This window comes from Blennius ocellaris, assembly GCF_963422515.1.
Source record: "Blennius ocellaris genome assembly, chromosome: 1".
NCBI lineage: Eukaryota > Metazoa > Chordata > Actinopteri > Blenniiformes > Blenniidae > Blennius > Blennius ocellaris.
Window position 1 is genome coordinate 28,324,103 of NC_137650.1, and position 19,411 is coordinate 28,343,513.

At 39.8% G+C, this 19,411-nt stretch overlaps 1 protein-coding gene across 1 annotated transcript in view; it reads right to left on the bottom strand.

Annotated features, from left to right (window-relative positions):
- The window catches only part of LOC308134260 (protein diaphanous homolog 3-like), a gene marked incomplete at both ends in the record, with an annotated part of 162,653 nt that overhangs the window by 65,498 nt on the left and 77,744 nt on the right, over positions 1-19,411 (bottom strand). Inside the window, 2 exons of the mRNA XM_080501923.1 lie at positions 7,715-7,877; positions 11,899-12,025. Coding sequence (XP_080358049.1) covers positions 7,715-7,877; positions 11,899-12,025 — 290 coding nt within the window. The remainder of the gene's footprint in view (positions 1-7,714; positions 7,878-11,898; positions 12,026-19,411) is intronic.

Genomic DNA, 19,411 nt, shown 5'->3' on the forward strand with positions numbered 1-19,411 from the left:
TGGAAAATGCTACTCAAGCTGCTTTTTTTTTATTGGCGTCACGTATAATTCCACCCTTTTGTATTAAACTGTCTCAATGTTTTGAGGAGTGTTGCTGATTTCAATGTCGGCTAAAATGGCAAAATACTTTACTTTAGTCGAGAAGTCTCCAGAGATAAGTCGTCAGGTGTGCTCCTGACGGGGCCAGCCAAAGATTATCGAGCTGGAGAGAAGAGGCTAGTGTGTGGGGACACGATGGCGCACCAGCCAGTGATACGACGCGGCAACCTGACGTCTATAAACTGCTTTAGAGCTGCATTCTATCATTCTACACCTCCATTCCTCCTGATGTTAAAGCATTTGATTCAGAAACATTCAGAAATAAAGTGAAAGGAGCAAAAATTCACTATGTAATGCCCAAATGTTGGAAAATAATCTCTAAGCTCATTCACACGTTTTGTTTTTTTTCCTCCCTTTCCACTCCGTGATCCCAGACTAAAACAAGACAGACTTGAAAAAACAACAATGGAGATACGAGGAGACGCAATGTTTTCTGTCTCTTTGGTCTGCATGCGAGGTTCAGGCTGGACTAGATGGAGCAACCTGGACCAAATAGATAAATACAGTCCGTCTTCTTGTTCTTGTATGAGCTCTGCCAGCACCAAATTTGTGAAATCAGTGACGTATCACGTTTTGGAGTGACGCAATGACGTGGCTCTCACTTGGCTCGGTTAACTGTGGAAAAAGAACCGATTCTTTGGCGGTACTCATTTAAGAATTGGCCCTGGCGCCGGCCCTGAACTATCTCTTGGTTCTACCTACCAAAGTCAGCCCAGGAACTGCCAAAGAGACTATACAACTCTACTTTTGTCAGGGACCAGCTTGGGGTTACTCCAGAAGAGGTGGAGGAAGTTGCAGGGTACAAGGATGTCTGGGCCTTTTCCCTCTCCATATTGTCAACCCCAATCTAATGTGGACCAAGTGGGAAATAAGATGGATGAAAAATATGGCCATTTTGGATATTGAGATGTAGTCCAACAGATGCAACGTTAATGTTGATCTGTATTTTCAAACAATCACTATGGGTGTGATAAAAAAAACCTAACAAACAAGGATGCAAAAGTAGTGGGTATTTATCAACATCAGTACTGGTTCTTAGGTCTTTGGCATGTCTATGTGTGAAGAATCTAATGTATTGAACTTTAAAAGTTGTCATGGCAATCATTTATTTTCGGTCTCTCGCTGATAGATCAGTCTTTAGGTGTAGTATCTATTGAACATCAGCCTGTAATGGATACAGGCACTACAATTCCTTTTGTGGAACTCCTATGATGATGTCAATAGCTGCAGCCAAGGGACAGGCTGCGTATGATTTAATAGAGTGCAAGCATGATTGTCATCCTGATCAATAGCCAGTCACTTAAAGTCAGCGTGTCTGGGCTTTCATCAAACACCCATCTCCTCCCCATCAACTCCTCTCCTCTTTCTTTATTCACACAGCCCAGCTTGAATGGCAGGTCAGTAGAAGAATGGAAAGGCCAAACCAACATGACACAATGTGGACAGAAACACACGGCGCAAGAACTGTCGGGTATGACGTACTACAGTGGCACACTAAAGAGGGGCGGTCACTTACTGAGGTCTAGTGGCAGCCTCTTATTATTCCAGTGTACAAGTGACCTTTCTTGAAAATGATATCGTCTACTACAAGTCTAAACAGTTCAGTGAGGTCCATTCAAAACCGGCAGGCACTTAAAACACAGAGCAATGGCAACTTGAATAAAGACTAGAAAATTGACAAACAGAGGTCTAACAATATACCGGACTCACATCGTGACAAGGGTTGATTGCTCTTTGTGCTCAAGTCCTATGTTTCTTAAAGCTAGCTGTGAACATGAGCTCTTAAATATAACTATGCAATCCCCTTGGCCTTTTTTTCCTGGGCTATTAATATATGTTCAACACATTATTTCCATTTGGTAATTCATAAATCAGATTTAGAAAAGTTTAGGCCCATGTGTTTCTCTTTTTAGAATGAATTAAAAAATAATCAACTTAATTGGTTATTCTAAATGGACAGTATTTACACAGGTTTACTGGCGGTCTGTCCTGGATGTACACTGCCTTTACACATAGTCAGCCATTATTGGCTCCAGCACTTTGCATCCCAAAATTGGGCAAAGCCATAAGCTGATGAGCAGATCCATGGGAGTTCCAGATCCATTAACAAGTCAACACTGTCAACTCAACTGCATTTCAAGAAGTATAGTAGTGGCAGCCTCATGTCAGAGTATCACTTTCCAGTAGAAAGGATGATTGATCAGGACTGAGAGAACGAGGAATTGTATACATCAAAATAAATAATGCTTTCCATCCACCTTTGGTACTCTTATCCTATTTAAGTACAGCAGGTAGGTTGGCCACCATTACGCACTATAGGCCTGTGATTGCAAGCAAACCAGTGATGTTCCAAATACTATGTGGCAGCAGGATGTCTTTCCTGTGCAATACAGTAGAATTGTTTTCTCACAGAGCGACGATCCTTCCAAGTGTTGTGCTTGGCCACATATGTCACAACACTGTGGAAATTTTTAGGAGTTAGAAGGAAGACAACACATTTGCTATTGGCAAAATGTGTTTGTGAAGATCCCTAGAGAAGGGAAACACGTGAAAGGTTTAACAAAACAAAGTGTGAGTGAAAGCCAAGGATTTAATCAGCCAATATCCTATTTGGAACTGCCACACTCTCGGCTACTTTGTAAGCATGTATTGTGGGGCTGCTAAATCAAATTAGTTTAACCACACAAACATGAAGGAAATGAAAAAATCAATAAATAAAAAAATAAAAGAAATGGCAGAATCACTATTTTTTTGTTCACAGTTATGAGTGAACAATTGATTGGTTTCCTTCGTGTTATAAGTGATCAGAAGTATGATTTACCATACTGGTTTGTCACGAGCTGGATTATTTGTAAATGATAACTATAAGTATTTACATTTAACAGACTAAATGTTTTAATGATTGTATTTTGATCATTGATCATTAAGTGCATTTAAATGATAGTGGACTGCAAAAGTGAATGAGTTTGAGGACAATAGCATCTAACATTGCTGATGAGTGTGGCTCAGTGGGCTTATGGGAATACCAGAGAAGAAAAGAGCATTGAAGAAAGCGAGAGGGTGAAGATGAATGCCAAACGACTGAGACTGAAGCTATTCAGAGAGTTCTTTTAAAAACTATTTTTAAATGAAACCAACTACTTCACAAAATTAACTTTAATTTGATGGAATGACTGTCGGTTGCTCATGGCAACCAATGATTCACAAACGGCTACGTTCTGAATGGCATCCAATCGAGTAAATTAGGGGAACAAACGAGGAGGAAGAGCAGAACAAGACTTCCCACACAAAATACATTTTCTGAAAGGAACAATTAAATGATTTCAGGTTGCACCATGATTGACGTTGAATATGGACTCCTTAAACTGGTACTCTTTCCTTTTTTTACGATCGAGCAGCTTTCCCATTAAAAAGTCAAATTTAATCAAAGTAAAAAGGACAACCTGCGATCACAGCGATCAAATGGTGTTCTTTCCACCCTAAACCCAGACCACTTTTAATAAACCCTAAGTCAAACTGACATTTCTTTAATGAAATATAACTTTGGATGCATGTATGAAAGGAAATTACCCTTAAACCTCGCAAATATGGGAAAGGATGGGATCAAGAAGATTTCAATTGAATTAATGTTTCAGTTGATGAGCAGCACAAAAAACAGAGTATAAAAACCAGTAGCAGTACAGTCAATCATTTTTAGGAACATGCAGGGGATTTTTATTGCCAACAATGATGGCAGGTGTGAAACAAAAAATTAAAACAGGGGGGCTATGACCACAGACTCAGAAATAGTGAGAAAATCTTGAAAGATGACACCTGTGTGATTACTTAGTCATTTGACAGCAAAACATTCAATTTTACAGAGAAAGAGAGACAGAGACAGAGACAGAGACAGAGACAGAGACAGAGAGAGACAGAGACAGAGACAGAGACAGAGACAGAGACAGAGACAGAGAGAGAGAGAGAGAGAGAGAGAGAGAGAGAGAGAGCGCTCTCTGAGGAAATTGCCCTCCACTCTCCTTCATCACTGCAGGTCTGCTTCGCCCTCCGCCTCTCCTGGATGTCCGCCATTAGACACGCTCAATTGGATTCCTGTCAGATGCGCGGCCTCGCCCTGGGTCTCCTTCCTACGGGTGACTGAACATGCTGTATGTGTGTGCACAAGTGTGTATGTTTGTCTGTGTGTACGTCTGGATGTGTGGGGGGAAAAAAAAAAAAAAAAATAGGAGCTTTTCCGATAACATAAAATCGCTGAGACCAGATGCCATGCACACACAAACAAACCTGCACACGCACACATATTATGCGAGTGAGCTACACACAGTTCAAGGCTCAGCTCGCCTTGGGCAGTGGTCTAGAGACAGTACACACCTATTAGCATGGGCCTTGGCACAGCAGGGTAAATGCTGACACAGATTTGACCGAGAGGTTACGATGCTGAGATTTACTGTATGCCTGCGTTCATTGACCTACCCTTGGCTTTTCCCAAGATATGTCTGCGTGATGTGACCATTTGAACGAATTGCTGAGAGTGTAAGCTGCTTACGCCTTGACCTATCACAGGGGAATAAATGGGGACCTTGGGAATTGGGACCATATAATGCAAGTCTTTATAACACTTGGCTTGTTCACCTTTCAGTGGCACAAGCATTAACTGTTATGTTTGGTTACAACATAGGAGGTATTACAAAACTTCAAACCTCAGCCATGAAGTTTCTATAAAAGCAACAGTTCATGTTATGTAAGGTGTCTTTTTTTTAATTTTTTTATACCCATAGCATGTTTCTTTCTTTGCATTGTATGGGATACATTAATGTATATACTCGAGTTTTGCAAGGTGCAATCGAGCTCTGCATCATGTCCAAACATACCAGTGTGAGTCGGGTTGTGGCTAGATCACAGTACAGAGAATGTTTGGGATCAATAACACAAAAACACCCAGACTAAAAACAATACACCTGGGAATTTTTTTTCTTCTTTCTCTCGGCTCTGTCTTTGAACCAGTAAACACTGCAAGTGTAGCTTCAGTGTCAGATGCCACATACAGTGGGCAGCAAATCAAGGTGTGTGGCAGCTCAGTTTTCAGATCAAAATTGTACTAAATAGAAAGGAGAAAAACACTCAATAAATAATGAACTGGTAATCCATTCAACTGTTTCACCCGGCTTAGAGCAAGGTATAATTATGTGGGCTTTTTTAGCCATTGAATCTCTCATGTGTTTTTATGCTTTAGAACTTCAACAATTGTAAAGGTCACAACCTGCATTCTCACAACCAGGAGTCAACAAGACGCACCTACTAATTGCAAACAATGTTTTTTTTATGTCTTGAAATCCAGTCCTCTTTTTGTTTGTTTTCTAAATAAATCTATGCATGCAATTGATATTTTTCAAATATGGCTTCCAGAAGGATCCTCCTTTTGCAATCACTTATAAGTCTGTGTGTGTGTGTGTGTGTGTGTGTGTGTGTGTGTGTGTGTGTGTGTGTGTGTGTGTGTGTGTGTGTGTGTGTGTGTGTGTGCGTGCGTGCGTGCGTGCGTGCGTGCGTGCGTGCGTGCGTGCGTGCGTGCGTGCGTGCGTGCGTGCGTGCGTGCGTGCGCGCACGCACACGTGTGTTTTACAGGGTCAGCAGGAAGATCACGACCATGATTAAGATCAGAAAAAATAAATAAAAAATGGTGACATTCCTTTCGTCAACAAATCACAAAAGCCACTTCAAAATCTCTCTTTAGTACTCAGTATTATAATCTCAAGACAGAATGAGAGGGGAAGCCCATCCTAATAAGAGTCTGACATTTAGGGACGGCCTTTTTTTTTTTCCATTGTTGAATTGTGTCACCATGTCACATTCTAAGGAACACTTTGCAGCATTGAGAAAAAAGCTTGTTGGTGTTCGTTCACCTGAAATCACAGAGAATTAGTTAGCCTACTACAAGAAAAAACTGGAATAAAAATATAAAATATACTTGGAGATCAAACTTTAGCTACACTAGAAAAAATATTGGACATTGATGCAATTTTGGAAATTTGTCTGGCAGTATGTTCAAAACAACCTATTTATCAAAATATACATGACCGGAAAAAATATATATGTAAAAAGGCCATCATAAATAGGTTTCGGCTTTAAGGTTTCATGAAAAAGTCATCACTTCAAAACACGAGAAATATAAGACGGCTACTCTTCACACAAAAAAAAGCACACAAATATAAAGACAGAGCTTTCCTGTAAAGAAGACCTAAAGCATAACTAATGACTATGAAGGGGGGGAACAAAGCAAAGAGGCATGAAATCCATTTGTGTGTGTGCGGTAAATGTTAAGTTGGGGGCAGGGCATGAACTTTAGTAGGCTAATTAGCTACTATTATCTGTTGCGCCCAGTGGCCTGTGCCACTAATCCTGCTGATTAAACACAGTGGGTCTCTGCAGCTCCGGAGCTCACAGTAGCAGCAGACTGATAAGGCCACGGAGCTCAGCGATGACATAAATATCTGGGTGAGACTGGACTACACAGACTTGGCTGTGCACTGCGATGCATTACGCCACTGGGCACCCAGAGAATAACTGTGGTTCTTCTCGAAGCCATCACAAAACACTACATTTTTTTTCTTCTTTCTAACATTTGTGACTAAATGCAGTCTTACTACAAATAAACTGTACAAATTAGTTGGACAAATTCAGTTTGGCATATCAATTCTTTGCTGCAACAAAGCTTATTGGCCATCAATCTTAATCCACTGGAAAATCGGAAAACCTGATGTGGCGATAGAGCACACCATCGCCGGGTTCTCCCACAGAGTCAGAAGTTCCCAAAACCATCATTCTTTTATTTAAATTAAAAAAAAAGAAAAAACCTCAAACTCTCCCATGCAGACTCTGCAGTCCTGAATATGTCTCTTCCGCCTGTCACACCAGTGTCAGGGTGGCTCCTCCTTTATGGGCAGAGAGGTGAGGCAGCACACCTGGGGCTTAATCACTTCCCTGCCACACCCGATCCTTTCCATTTTAAATGGTTTCTTGCAGGCAAGGAACATGCATTTGGGGGATGAGCAGTTGAGTATAGCATACAGACATTTGTAGTTTACTGTTGCAATCAATTCCGATTTGGAAATTAAGACACTTTGTTGCAAAGGATCAAAATGTCCTTACTTTGTGTCAGTTTTAGAAAATATGCAAACGGAACAAAATATTCCACTGAAGTATGAACTTGTGATGGATGAACATACACCAGAGATCAACTGAACGCATTCATCCGCCCGTACTTTATCAAAACGAGAGTACTGGGATGAACTAAGTGATCAAGTTCACATCTGCTATAACTATTCAGCTATCCCAGTTGTGCTTAAAGATGCAGTAAAAAAAAAAAAAAAACATCAAAACCGGGTTGTTTTTAGGAGATAAACTTCCTATAGCCTCATGAAACAACTGACTACTTAAGATACAACTATAAATGAGCATTTGTCAACATCACACTGCAAGTAATTGTAATCTAATCTGTCTTTGATTTAAAATTCCTATGAATTCAACAGAACAACTAAGAATGCTAATATGTAAACTAATATGCATTTACAGGAACACTTAATAATTTTTTGTGTGCGACTATAGAGGATTTTGTACTTACACTGAACATGGAACGGAAGTTGCTGAGGTCAGTGAACAGCTCATCCACTGAGGTCTTCTTGGGATCAACAGCGAAGTACTCCAGCAGGTTTTGATACGTCGTCTCCATATTGCTGTGCATGGTGACCAGTTTACCGCATTGCTCCCGGGAAACTTTACTGAAGCTGTGGAGGTTGTGGTCAAGGTGAACAAATCAAGAATTGCATTGATGAAATGCTGATGGAAGTACTTACTTCCCATTGAAGATGCGTATTCAACCCTTATGGGATAGGACCTGAAGGTGGAGGTCAGTCGGTGGCATTATGAGCTGCGACATTGTCATTGCTGGCAAAGTGTGCATGTGTCAGTCATGCCGAGTAAAGACAGAAAACATGAATAAAATAATTATCAAATTGAATATGTTATGCTCTGAAAACAAACCCTCTCATGCCGCAGGTAATGACATGTGCTCATCGGGAAATCCAGCAACCTGCTTATGTTGGGCTCCCGTAAACATGTATTTAGAATTCCCAGGCAATATTCCTTTGCGTCTCAAAAAGCTAAAGAAAATGATCAAGATGTGGCACTTGCTGCAGACTTTTATAGCTCACAATACAAAGAGCTAGAGGATACTGCAAAGTCTGCTTCAATCTGAATAACCTTGTAATGTTTTTTAGTTTGCCATAACAGTTTGTTTTGGTGCAAAGTACCACTCTGGTATAGCGGAGAGTCCTTCTGTGAGGACACAGGGACAAACGGGTAATAGGTGTGTCAACATGTACTGGAGAGGTGTGTGTTAGAATGAAGTGAAGGTTAAAGTGAAAGCACAACAACACGTCACCCCAACCACCAGGGCATACAGTACTGTGAAGACGTCTGCTGTCTGTCATCTCACACACACCCCCACCCCCACCCCCACCCCCACACACCAAAATACTGTAAGTTGTAAATATTAATTAACTTTGTTTTTGTAGTGCACGTCTACCCCATCTGCCCCTTCTGAACGTTGCACACTTTTTTGCTATTACAGCTCGCAATGCACAGTGGGACCAATTTCTTTTTCTTTTTTTTTTTTTATAATTTTAAAAGCAGTGCATAATTTCCCAGAAAATGATGCATCCTTCTAATCAGTCTCACTAATGACTGTTACACTGGTGGCAGATAAGAGGCAACAGTGTCTGCATGTGTGCAGCACCACACAAGTGTGTGGGCAGCCTCTCTTGGTTCCCATCATGCCCCTTCATTAGAGCTCAATTGATGGACCTATTTGAGGTTTGGCCTCAGTTGAATTTGGCTGTGGAGAAGACTACCTATTCACAGCTGGGTAAACGCTGTTCAATAGGCACTCCCCCCCCCCCCCCCCCCCCCCAAATTGATTTGTCAGTAATACTGTATCTTTCCAAGCCAGAAGCTCGTGTTGGAATACATGCAGAAAGTCTAAACAGGTGACGGAAATCAAGAGTAAAAGAAAAGAAAGACACCGCTGAGACCTGTGGTTGAGAAGCATCATGAAGTGTGAAATTTCCATCCTCATGTTGTTACCCCTCTGCTGGCTTTTCCTTTTCCAGGAAAAGGCAAGGGTTGCAATGCAGCTCATTCTCAAGTATCTCCCCCTTCCATATTTATATTTTATCCTCACCGTCTTCATTCTCGTCCCAGTCTTGTTTCACACTTAAGTGATGCAGGAAGCAGTATTTTTTTTCCCTCTCACTCTCTTTTATTTTTAAATGTCACCACTGTTGTATCTGAGGTTTAAGTTTGGTGTCCCTTTAGTAATGTTGCAAAATATACAAAAATATGTGTAAAGTACATCTTCTACAAATATGTTAAATAATTACTTCAAATGCAAACAAAGTTAACTGCAGTTATACCACTTAAAAATCAAAATTTTTTTTTGGGGGGGAAGAAATACATGTATTGTTTCTTATGAGCGTGCACTTTTTAAGCGACAATTGAGTAAGGAAAGATGGTTTTGACCGAAAAAACTCTGAAGACGACTGGTGACATATTTAAACTGTCTGCAATGTAAAAACCCTCTTTCCTTAACTTATCTGGTGCTTAAAAAGAAATATGACCATCATTCACTTGGGAGTTTGTCTATATTTTGAATCAACTCATGATTGTAATTGGGCACAAACTGAACTGCTATGGGGCAATTTTACAAAACAATAGAAAAGTGCATATTGTGTATTTGTCTCAGAGGACTGTTCCATGTGTTCTGCCGTAGATGACTGGGAGCATATTCATCATGCAGGATAATTCATGTACTTGAGTTCAAGCTAAATAATAAAATTATGCAAACACAGCTGACTAATACTGACAAGAAAACATGTATGGATATATTCAAAGTGGAATTAAGCTAAAGAATGAATATGGAAGTGGAGGGTAATATATATATATATATATATATATATATATATATATATATATATATATATTCTTGCTGTTTTAACAAAAAAGATATTAAATGCATGTGAGAAAACAATTTGACAGTAGACAGGAGGTAAGTACTACATTAAAATGAGCCGCATGAATGTTTACTTAACACCACATCTTAAAATGCCCAGAACTCATATCCAAGCTGTGTCCATCAATAGGATTCCAAATAAAAACTTCTATCTGCCATTTCAGCAAAAGTATCTCACAGAGCTGGAGGACCTTAAACTGTGGGATGAATGAAAGTACCAAAACCATAAACGCAGTATGGAGTGTGTACTTCACATATGGATTGCTTTGGGGTGGCTGCAACGGAGCACAAAAGCTGAGTGAAACATTTGTTATTGCAGAGTTGAAACCAGTGAGTGCGTGTATATCTGCCTGATATTTAGCTTTCTCTGGTACTCCACTCCGACAACCAGAACCTTTGTGTAGTCACCCATGGACGTAGTACTTCACCTCTTTTATCATTTTTACTTACAAAGAGCTTTAAACCTCATGTTTTTAATCAGCGCTTAGACATGCTGTGACTACAAGGAATTGGGGAAAAAAAAAAAAAAAAGCTGAACAACAAAAGACAGAGCTGTCAAATCCATTCTCGGTGAACCTCTATGTTGCACTCAAGTTCTCTGCTAACTACTCCTGCACAAGCCATCAGTGCCCCAGCCCCTGGGCTATTGATCAAAACTACATGAAGGAGGCAAGGTGCAGGGTGTATTATTGAACACACACTTACACACACACCTGGCCTGAGACATGCCTGTCAACCTGATCCTGTGGAACAACCTCACAAGACATTAAATAATTTACACGGCTGTCAAACAAATATAGACAGCTGTCGGCAACAAAGGGAGACGTCGCAAACCGGCGATCAGACAACATCAAGAAATTGGGTTTGTTTAGCTGCACCTTCGAGGTTTAGGTAATATAAAATGACAGTCTAATTAAACATAACAAATAACTTGTTTTTTGTCTTCAGGGATACACAACAATGACTGATACACTGACATTATAAGATAGTGACATGATGCCAGAGGTGTCTTTATTCTCGCCGATTTGGAAAACTTGTTCAGTTTTAAGTACACTTAAAAATAATTATTCCGCTCCAAAAATCAGCATTGGGCTCCACTCATCATTTATGAACAATAGAAACAATAGAAAGAAGCTCCGAGGTGACAAACAGGAGCTCCGCATATCCTTGATGTTTTGCTTTTTTTGGTGCATTTAGTTTCTTTATACGTGTGTAAAGGGTTAGCTCAGCCAAGGGAGGCAAAACTGGAATGAATAGCAAAGTGGCATTTACTTTTTGAATGTCAATAATTTTGTCACACATAGTAATAAGTAAAACGGAGGAGCTGATCCAATGATCAGAGCTTTAGAATTGAAACGAGAAAACGGTGTGCTTCAACTCTATTGTCAGCAAGAGATTTTGTATTCAAGCAAGACGTAGAACACTTGCTGCTCTCGGATGTTGATCAGCTTGAACGATAATCTCTGCTGTGCAGAGTTGAAATAATAAAAGCTAAAGAACCTCTCAGGTTATAGCACGTTTGATTTAATGATGAAAGATGTTTGGGTTTATTTGACCAAATTAAAATGAAAGGATTAGTCTTGTTCAGCGATGGATATTTAGTCTGTGTCGGGAGCGCCACAGTTATGAAAGTAAACATTTAACTTCTTTATGTAAACAGTTTTCTGTTTGACTCATTACAGTAAACCCACAGTAAAATGAACTGCGTCAGTGAGCAGAAGCATATATATGAAAAGGATATTGCCATTTTTTGGAGGAACATGTCGTTGGGGTCATCGGGGGAAGAGAAAGTCTCCAGGTCTCTCTCCAGCTGCAGCAGCTGCCTCTCCATCTGCCCGAGGCTCTTTTCCAGATTCTCTGCAGATACTGACAAACACACACGCATATATTCAGACAGGCACACGTTCATAAAAGTACACAGAAACACTTCCATGTGGCAAGGAAATGCGAAGAAAGCACGAGAGACAGGACAACTTGAGTACAGGGCCAATCAAATGCATTATTATTTTGAGGTTCTGTAAGGAGCTCAAAAAAAAAAAGACAGCATGCAAATAAATAAATAAATAAATAACGGGGGGAAATGGAAGAAAAGCAGTTCAATTGAAAAGCAGGCTTATTATGAGTTCACACTGTGCCAGAAACACCATAGGAATAAACAATGACTGAAAAAAAATACAAACAGCGACTGAAGAGCATGTTCAATAGATGGGCTTTTTATTATTCTGTTTACCCCGTGTCCATGTGTGCTGCAAACTATTAGATTCATATAAAAACGAAACACCCTTGCCGTCACATACATTGTGGTGAAAGCAAATGATTGCCGTTTGCTCACATGGCGTACATGGCTTCTCGGTGGTACAGACAGAGCATCAGAGACAAACAGTAAATGCAGCCTGGAGGTATGAAGATGGCTGCTGAAGTAAAAAAAAAAACAAGTCTTAATACGCCTCTCATCCATTGACTTTGGTCTTGTCAACAGGTGTACGGGTCATGCAGGTGAGAGAGCAGGGGAACGCGGAGCCTAACTTTCTGTTAAGTTGGTCATGGCTGACACTTTAAGCTAGTCTCTGAATACAGCAGATGGCTTAAATTACCCCGATTAGACCCTGCTTGACAAAAAGGCATAAGCTGCTTAATTTTAAGTAGTTTCAAATTTCCCTTGATCCTAATACACGCTTTAAGAAAAGAAAAAAAAATAAAGGGGGGGGAAAGAACTTCAATGCACTTAAGCTCCTCACTGAATTCCTATTCTAAACTTCACTTCCTGATGGCAACATACTGTTTTGTGCGTCTCATCTTTAACACACCGACATTCATGCAGGCATTTTAAAGATATGTTAAGAAGTTGATCAATTCTCCTTAATTTGAGAAGTTTAGAGGCATTTGCTCATTGAAGTCAAGGAGTTGAATGCACACACAAAATTCATCCGCTTGCAATGAGCTGGCTGAGAGGAAAAGGCAAGTGGTTCTTTTAATTCTGTTGTCAGTCATCATTCAGAAAGAAGGTTCGATATGCTTCTGCAACACCAAGACTTGACAAAAAAAAAAAACCCACTCAGGATACTACAAAACACGTCAAGTAATTATCATATGATCAGCTCTTTCTTTAAAGTCTGGATCATTTCATTCTGGATGTACTATTCCTACCTTCGTAGGCGATTTGTATATTTCATATTTCTCAATTTTCTTGTTGCTGTTCTCCTCCTCTGACTCTCCTCCTGATGCTAACGGCCAGTCTGGGGCACTAACAATGTCAATGCATGCCAGTCCCTTAAAAAACCCCATTACAGATTATGTTGTGACCAACGACGCTTCAATCAGAACAGTTTTCAAAAGGTGATCGCTTTGCACCGACTGGGAATAAGATAGATTTTTCTTTTAACTAAAAATAATTTTACTCGTGTGAAGAGTTTTTGGAGAAAAAAAAAAAAAAAGGATGCGAGATGTAGAAAAAGTAGTTTCTCAGAAGTTTTAGATTTTTTTTTTTCCAATGAAAGAAATTGGTAAGAAAAACATCGAAAGCATTTGGCTGCTGTGTTTAAAACTGAGGTCTCGCTGGGTTGATTTGGATCTGATGTTGATTTTGTGATTGAAAGAGTAAATTTGCATCGTCTGGCTTGACTTTGTGAGGCATCACAACAGGTTTGTATCAGACGATTGCCCTTTCCCATGTAAAAAGCCCAACTAAGGAAACTAAAAAAAACTGTGGAGCGAAACATGTAAGTGTAATGTAAAAAATACATATTGTCACAGAGACTAGTCTTTAGCTAAAATAGTTGTGCGAGTATGAGACAATTGAAAATGTATTAAGTACATTGACTCTACATGGTTGAGCTTTGGACTTTTTTTTGGTCAATGCTCATTAAATCGTTATAAAAATTTAAAGTGATAAGATATTGCAGAAAATTGTCTTGTTTTTTCAGCTTAAAAAAACAATCAGACCATTTAATACAAATGATTTCTGTAAAACTACCAGTTCACCTGTGGAACTTCAAAAGATAATTCTGGGAAAGAAAAAAAAAACAAAAAATGTATGTTGACCAAAGAGAGTAATTTATTCCCTCACTAAAAATCAGTACAAATATGCACCAACACTTAGATAAATCACTAAATTCTGCATCTATTGGATTTAATCAGCTTCTATTTCTTTAAAATTCCCTTGGTGAATTACCAAGCAACTGAAATCATCTGAATAAGGTGTGGGCAGCATTGAGACGAGGATGGAGGCCAGACTAGCAGTCTGTTAACAGAAACGATTAAAGCCAAGTAATGATGCACTGACTGAGAAAAGAGCAAAGGAGTGTAAGACAAAATCAAAAGAGAAAGAGACCTCCTCGTGTCTGAGTTTCACGAGCCAATCTGCAAGCTTTCTGTATTAAATGATAAGATGCACCTTCTTGTGGAGACTGAATAAAACTACAGCGGATGTAATATTCAATGAGCAAAGGTAATCTCCCCCTGCATATAAACACAGTGATCGCGAAATACGTCGGGCAGTCGGTCATTACCGATAAAAATGCCCTTGGTCCAGTTGCTATCCTCTTAAAACCAGTGTTATGTCCCAATTTTTAAGTAATTCAGAGTAATGAGTCTGGAAATCCATTCCACAGTTTGCAGCTCGCAAGGAGGATACGGATGTTTGCAAAGCCGTTGTACAGTGAGGCGCTCTGCCGCCAGACGTCACCGTTTTAAAAGGCCAGCTCACCGAGGAGAACGGTACTGACATCAAAACAATAAATAGCAGCTCCTCTGCGCTGTCGCAGGCGATTCACACCTCCGTGAAGCTGCATCCTACTCCACACTAAACACCCTGAAAATAGTCTCAATCATTTGTGCTGCGTTAGTGCTGGAAAAATTGGTGTTTGTGCTGCGTTGCTCCATCATTTCCCCAGGAATTAATGAAGTGATTCTGAGGTTTTAAAGATATAACAAGTTTATTATGAGATGATGATGTCGCACAGAAGCCCACATTGTCCAAATTGCACTAAAATAGTTTGTACGGTTTCCTTTTCTGACCTTACACTAACCTCAAGTTGCATTTTGAGAGAATACATGCATACATTCCTACAATTCATACTTTACTGTGGAGATGGGTTTATTACAGCCTCATATGAAAAAAAAAAATATTTTCATCAAACTTTACTTCTGTCAAATAAGAACTGCATGATTACTGGAGCAGTGTCCGGTAAAAAAAAAATTGTCATTTCGCGATCCCCGTAAACATAGACACAAAAACTTTAAAAAAAAAGTTGAATAATTGCTAAGTGCTACACTGGCAAGCAGAGTGGGCGATAAACATGACGGGGTGTTTCCAGATTTTCATTGTACTCTGTGGCCACACTGCTCTTGCTTCCTCACTGTTTGTGTGTTAAAGCACGAGTGATTTTTATGAGCAGTGGGGCCTGAACGCCTCTGTGGTCCAGAGGGGTTGCAGACAGATATAGGATGTTTTAGAAGAAGAATAATTGGAATATTTGTAGAGGTCAAATCCCCCATTGACACATGTTTTATTGCACTGCTAACCCGCTGTGCTATAAATGAGTTTGAATGGAACACACAGCCATGGGAACTCACAAGCAGCCCTGCAAACACACAGCTCCACAATAGATCATCCTTTGATGTATGGAAATTAAGAGACTGAAAGAGAATTCAGCTCTTCCTTCTGAGGTCAAAAGCGTGACAGACAAGTGTGACTAGACTGATGGTGTGAGAGACGGGGGATGGGGAGACCTTGATGAAATCCTGCTCTACATACTCAACATGCTGAGCACCTACAGCAGGAGATTCAATAAGAGCACGACAGCCGGTGAATCGCAGGCTGTAGTGTTCATTCTCTGTACTTTCAACCTGAGGTTCATCACTTGGAGCACGAGAAAACTACAAAACATAACTGAACCACATAGAATAACCTCAGTTGAGTAGTCATTAACTCATCGGGGCCGCACCACCTTGAAAGGACACTGATCATATCTTCCATTTTTGGAAAAATTACATTTGTATGTTACTGCCTTTACTATTTGAAGTTACAAAATGAACTGGCCAGACTGACAACAATAATCTGTCCCCATAACTGCTTGACAACAAGTACCACTCGCCAAGCCGGCCGGACTGCCTGAACCTAGTGTTGTCTATCAACACATATGTGTGATTACAGGAAGATAGAAACTAAATTGATGTAGAAATGTAAAGTGGCGGAAAGCAAAAGATCACACTGAAAGTCAGACAAGAAAGTCAAAACAGCAAGATAATGATAGCTAGGTGAGGAGATACAAGATGAATGGTGGAGAGGCAGCACAGAAAAAGTCCAAAATAGGATGCATGAATTTGAAACTGCAATAGGGTTTCTTTGAGAAACAGTGGGGGAAAGTGCACTGTGTTACACAGTCTAAAGATGGCAGCTATTACAGCAGCAGTGCAAATCATTACCGCTGCCTTTATCCTGTCTTGTTTTGCTCATTGAACCCTTTGGTTTGTACTTCTCAATGTCATGCAGTCTTCAAGTGTGTCTACGGGCTTTTTGAATGGCGGTCACCCTTAATGAACAAGCTACTTACTTGGTTTACAAAGAAAATACGACTTGTGTGGCTGGATGCCGAATACGTATACAGCACAGTAAATGTAGAGGTGTTGAAGTGATAGAAAAACAGGATGACTGAAAAGGTAACAAGCCATGTATTCTGAGTTATATTGGACTAATGCCTTCTCAGGAATACTTCAGTTTTTCTTGGTTTATAAAGGCGTCCAAACCTTTTAGTTGAGGTTTCAACTACTTTTAACGAGCACTGCATGACCTAAAATTTCAATCTTCGATATTATTCACCACGAATTCTGCCTCAAACAGCAATCAAAGACTCCTATCAACAATGACAGAGAAATATCAGTGGAATGCCAGTCTGGAGAACAAGGAGGTAATATAATTAATTCAATCTTGCTTCAATATTGCTTGCGTAGGAAACAGTGCAGTATTTGGACACATAGCGAAGAGCTTTGTCTCACATTAATATCTTGATTACGCGAAAAAAGGCAGACAATGTCTTCGACCATCGCTGGAACTAAATTTGAGATGAAAACTTGAGCCAACTCCGACAGATCCAATCTGTGGAGCATTGATTAGTCACACAAACTTTTATTTAAACTTTTGGATGCCCGAGTAAAAAAAAAAAAAAAGCTGATGTATGTAAATGAAGGATCGTAACATAGACCTTAACATTTGGCCCATCAATACTTAACCATCCACAAAACTTTTGACAGATTTGTCTATCAGTATTTATCCACTCACCAATTCCCCTGAAGGACACAATGTGCTTTTGATGATGTTTGATTGCATGTTTGTCATACCTTTACATGTCCCCTGCTTTAATCATCCTCCATCCTTTGACACTTTTTTTGTCCTTTCGCCCAGTTGGAACTTCCTTTTTTCCTCTCTCATACACAACCGCCACAAAAAGCCTGCCTTATAAATATGCACACCCGACTGCAAGTTATTACTCATTTTAAGCCACACTCTTTTTTCCCCCGTCACGTAATTAGATCACCTGAAGGTGATTGCACCAACTGAATACTTAAGTTGTTTTGGTTTTGAGTTCTTGAACATAATATTTGACCAAAATAGAGAGTTGGTTCATTATTACACACTATAGTTGCAAATATACTCAGCTTGAGGTCCTTGAAGTAAGCAGGTGGCCAAAGCTTTAAGAAAGATCCAAGGATTGTGCATTCAATTGATCCAACCCTTGTACTGTGTTTTGTCTAAGGGTTTGTGGACACGCAGTACAGTTGGACAAAATGAAACACTCAACAGGAGCATCGTTCTAGAGATTATGAAAGCACCATTTAAAAAAAAAAAGAAAAAGTGTCAGGAGTCGTCACAGCAACAAGAGCCCAAACAATAAAGTCACATATTTCATCTTCCCACGTTTTCTCCTCCTCACACTTTCTTTTATCCCCCCCCTGTTGAGAATGGCACAGTGGGTAAAATCATCTTCCGAGCAGGAGGAAACCTGACACGCACACAAAACACAACCAGCAAACATGGACAAAGACCGAGTTCTCTCACCACCCAGTCTGCCTCTGACCTTTACCATACTCCAGATGCACTGGACAAACTTCTCGCGCTGTAGGACCTTTTCCTGTGTGGCCTTTCTCGTGTTCATATCCGTAATACCCCCTGCCTAGAGTTTGTCTTGAACCAGCGCCTCGCTTGAAATGCATTCAAACACAGTGTTGCCCTTCATCTCCATTCCAGTCATGACCCAAAGAGTTTCCTTGAAAAGTAAATGTATAACTTGTAAATATGTTCCAGCATAAGATTAATGTTGGAATCAAACACCCGAGCAGATGAACTGAGCACAACATAGATCAAACGCTAAAAGGATAAAACACAATCGGTGGAACGGAATCAACAAGCATCCAAGCCCTGAATAATCCCCATGGAGTTATAGAAACAAAAAGGAATAAAGCCCAAGCTAAAACAAAGAAATCCAGTAAAAAGAACACTTGATTCTTTGTCAAGGTACATATGTTGTCAAGATAAGATGCTGCTTATGCATGGTGCTCTTCGTATTGCTCAAATACACTAAAAACAAGCAAATATGAAACACTAAATCAAACATCTATTCAGTTTCAAATAAATATAGCATATTTACTCAGTGGTGAATGAATCTTCTTTTCATGCTGGACCTGAGCACTGTGTCACCGCTGTGTTCAATATTACAACTTTCTCTCTTTCCTATTACTGGTTCAATTACTTTAGAGGAGCTGAGATAAAAGTATTGGTTTTTGTCTGGATGCTGTTAGATCTCAGTGGTTAAATATAACAGATTTTAAATTAGATAATGTTAAAATGTGATAAGGTTTTGCAATACCACGACTTTATGTGGTAGGACAACCCACGTATCAAATTATCTTTTCATTAGACTCTGCTTTAACCCCGTTTCAGACTGCTGTTGCCCATGGTGAGCTATTGTTTGTGTCAGGTGATGAAGCTTAATGGCCACCACTGAATACGAGACTGGAGCCTTCTTTCTACATTTCCAAATTATTATTCAGTTTTCAGATTTAATAATGTCCTCGGCTGCTGAAACAACACGTTGAACAGTGGATAACATAAAAGGCTTTGTCATATAATTCAAAGCTGTTTCACACGGTTTTTTACACAGATGCACAGAGGAAAGAAACAAAGTCACAGGGTTTGTTGTTTTCTGTGTTCTGTCGTTTGAAAAGAAACAGCTTTATTTGATTAGTAATTCTGTA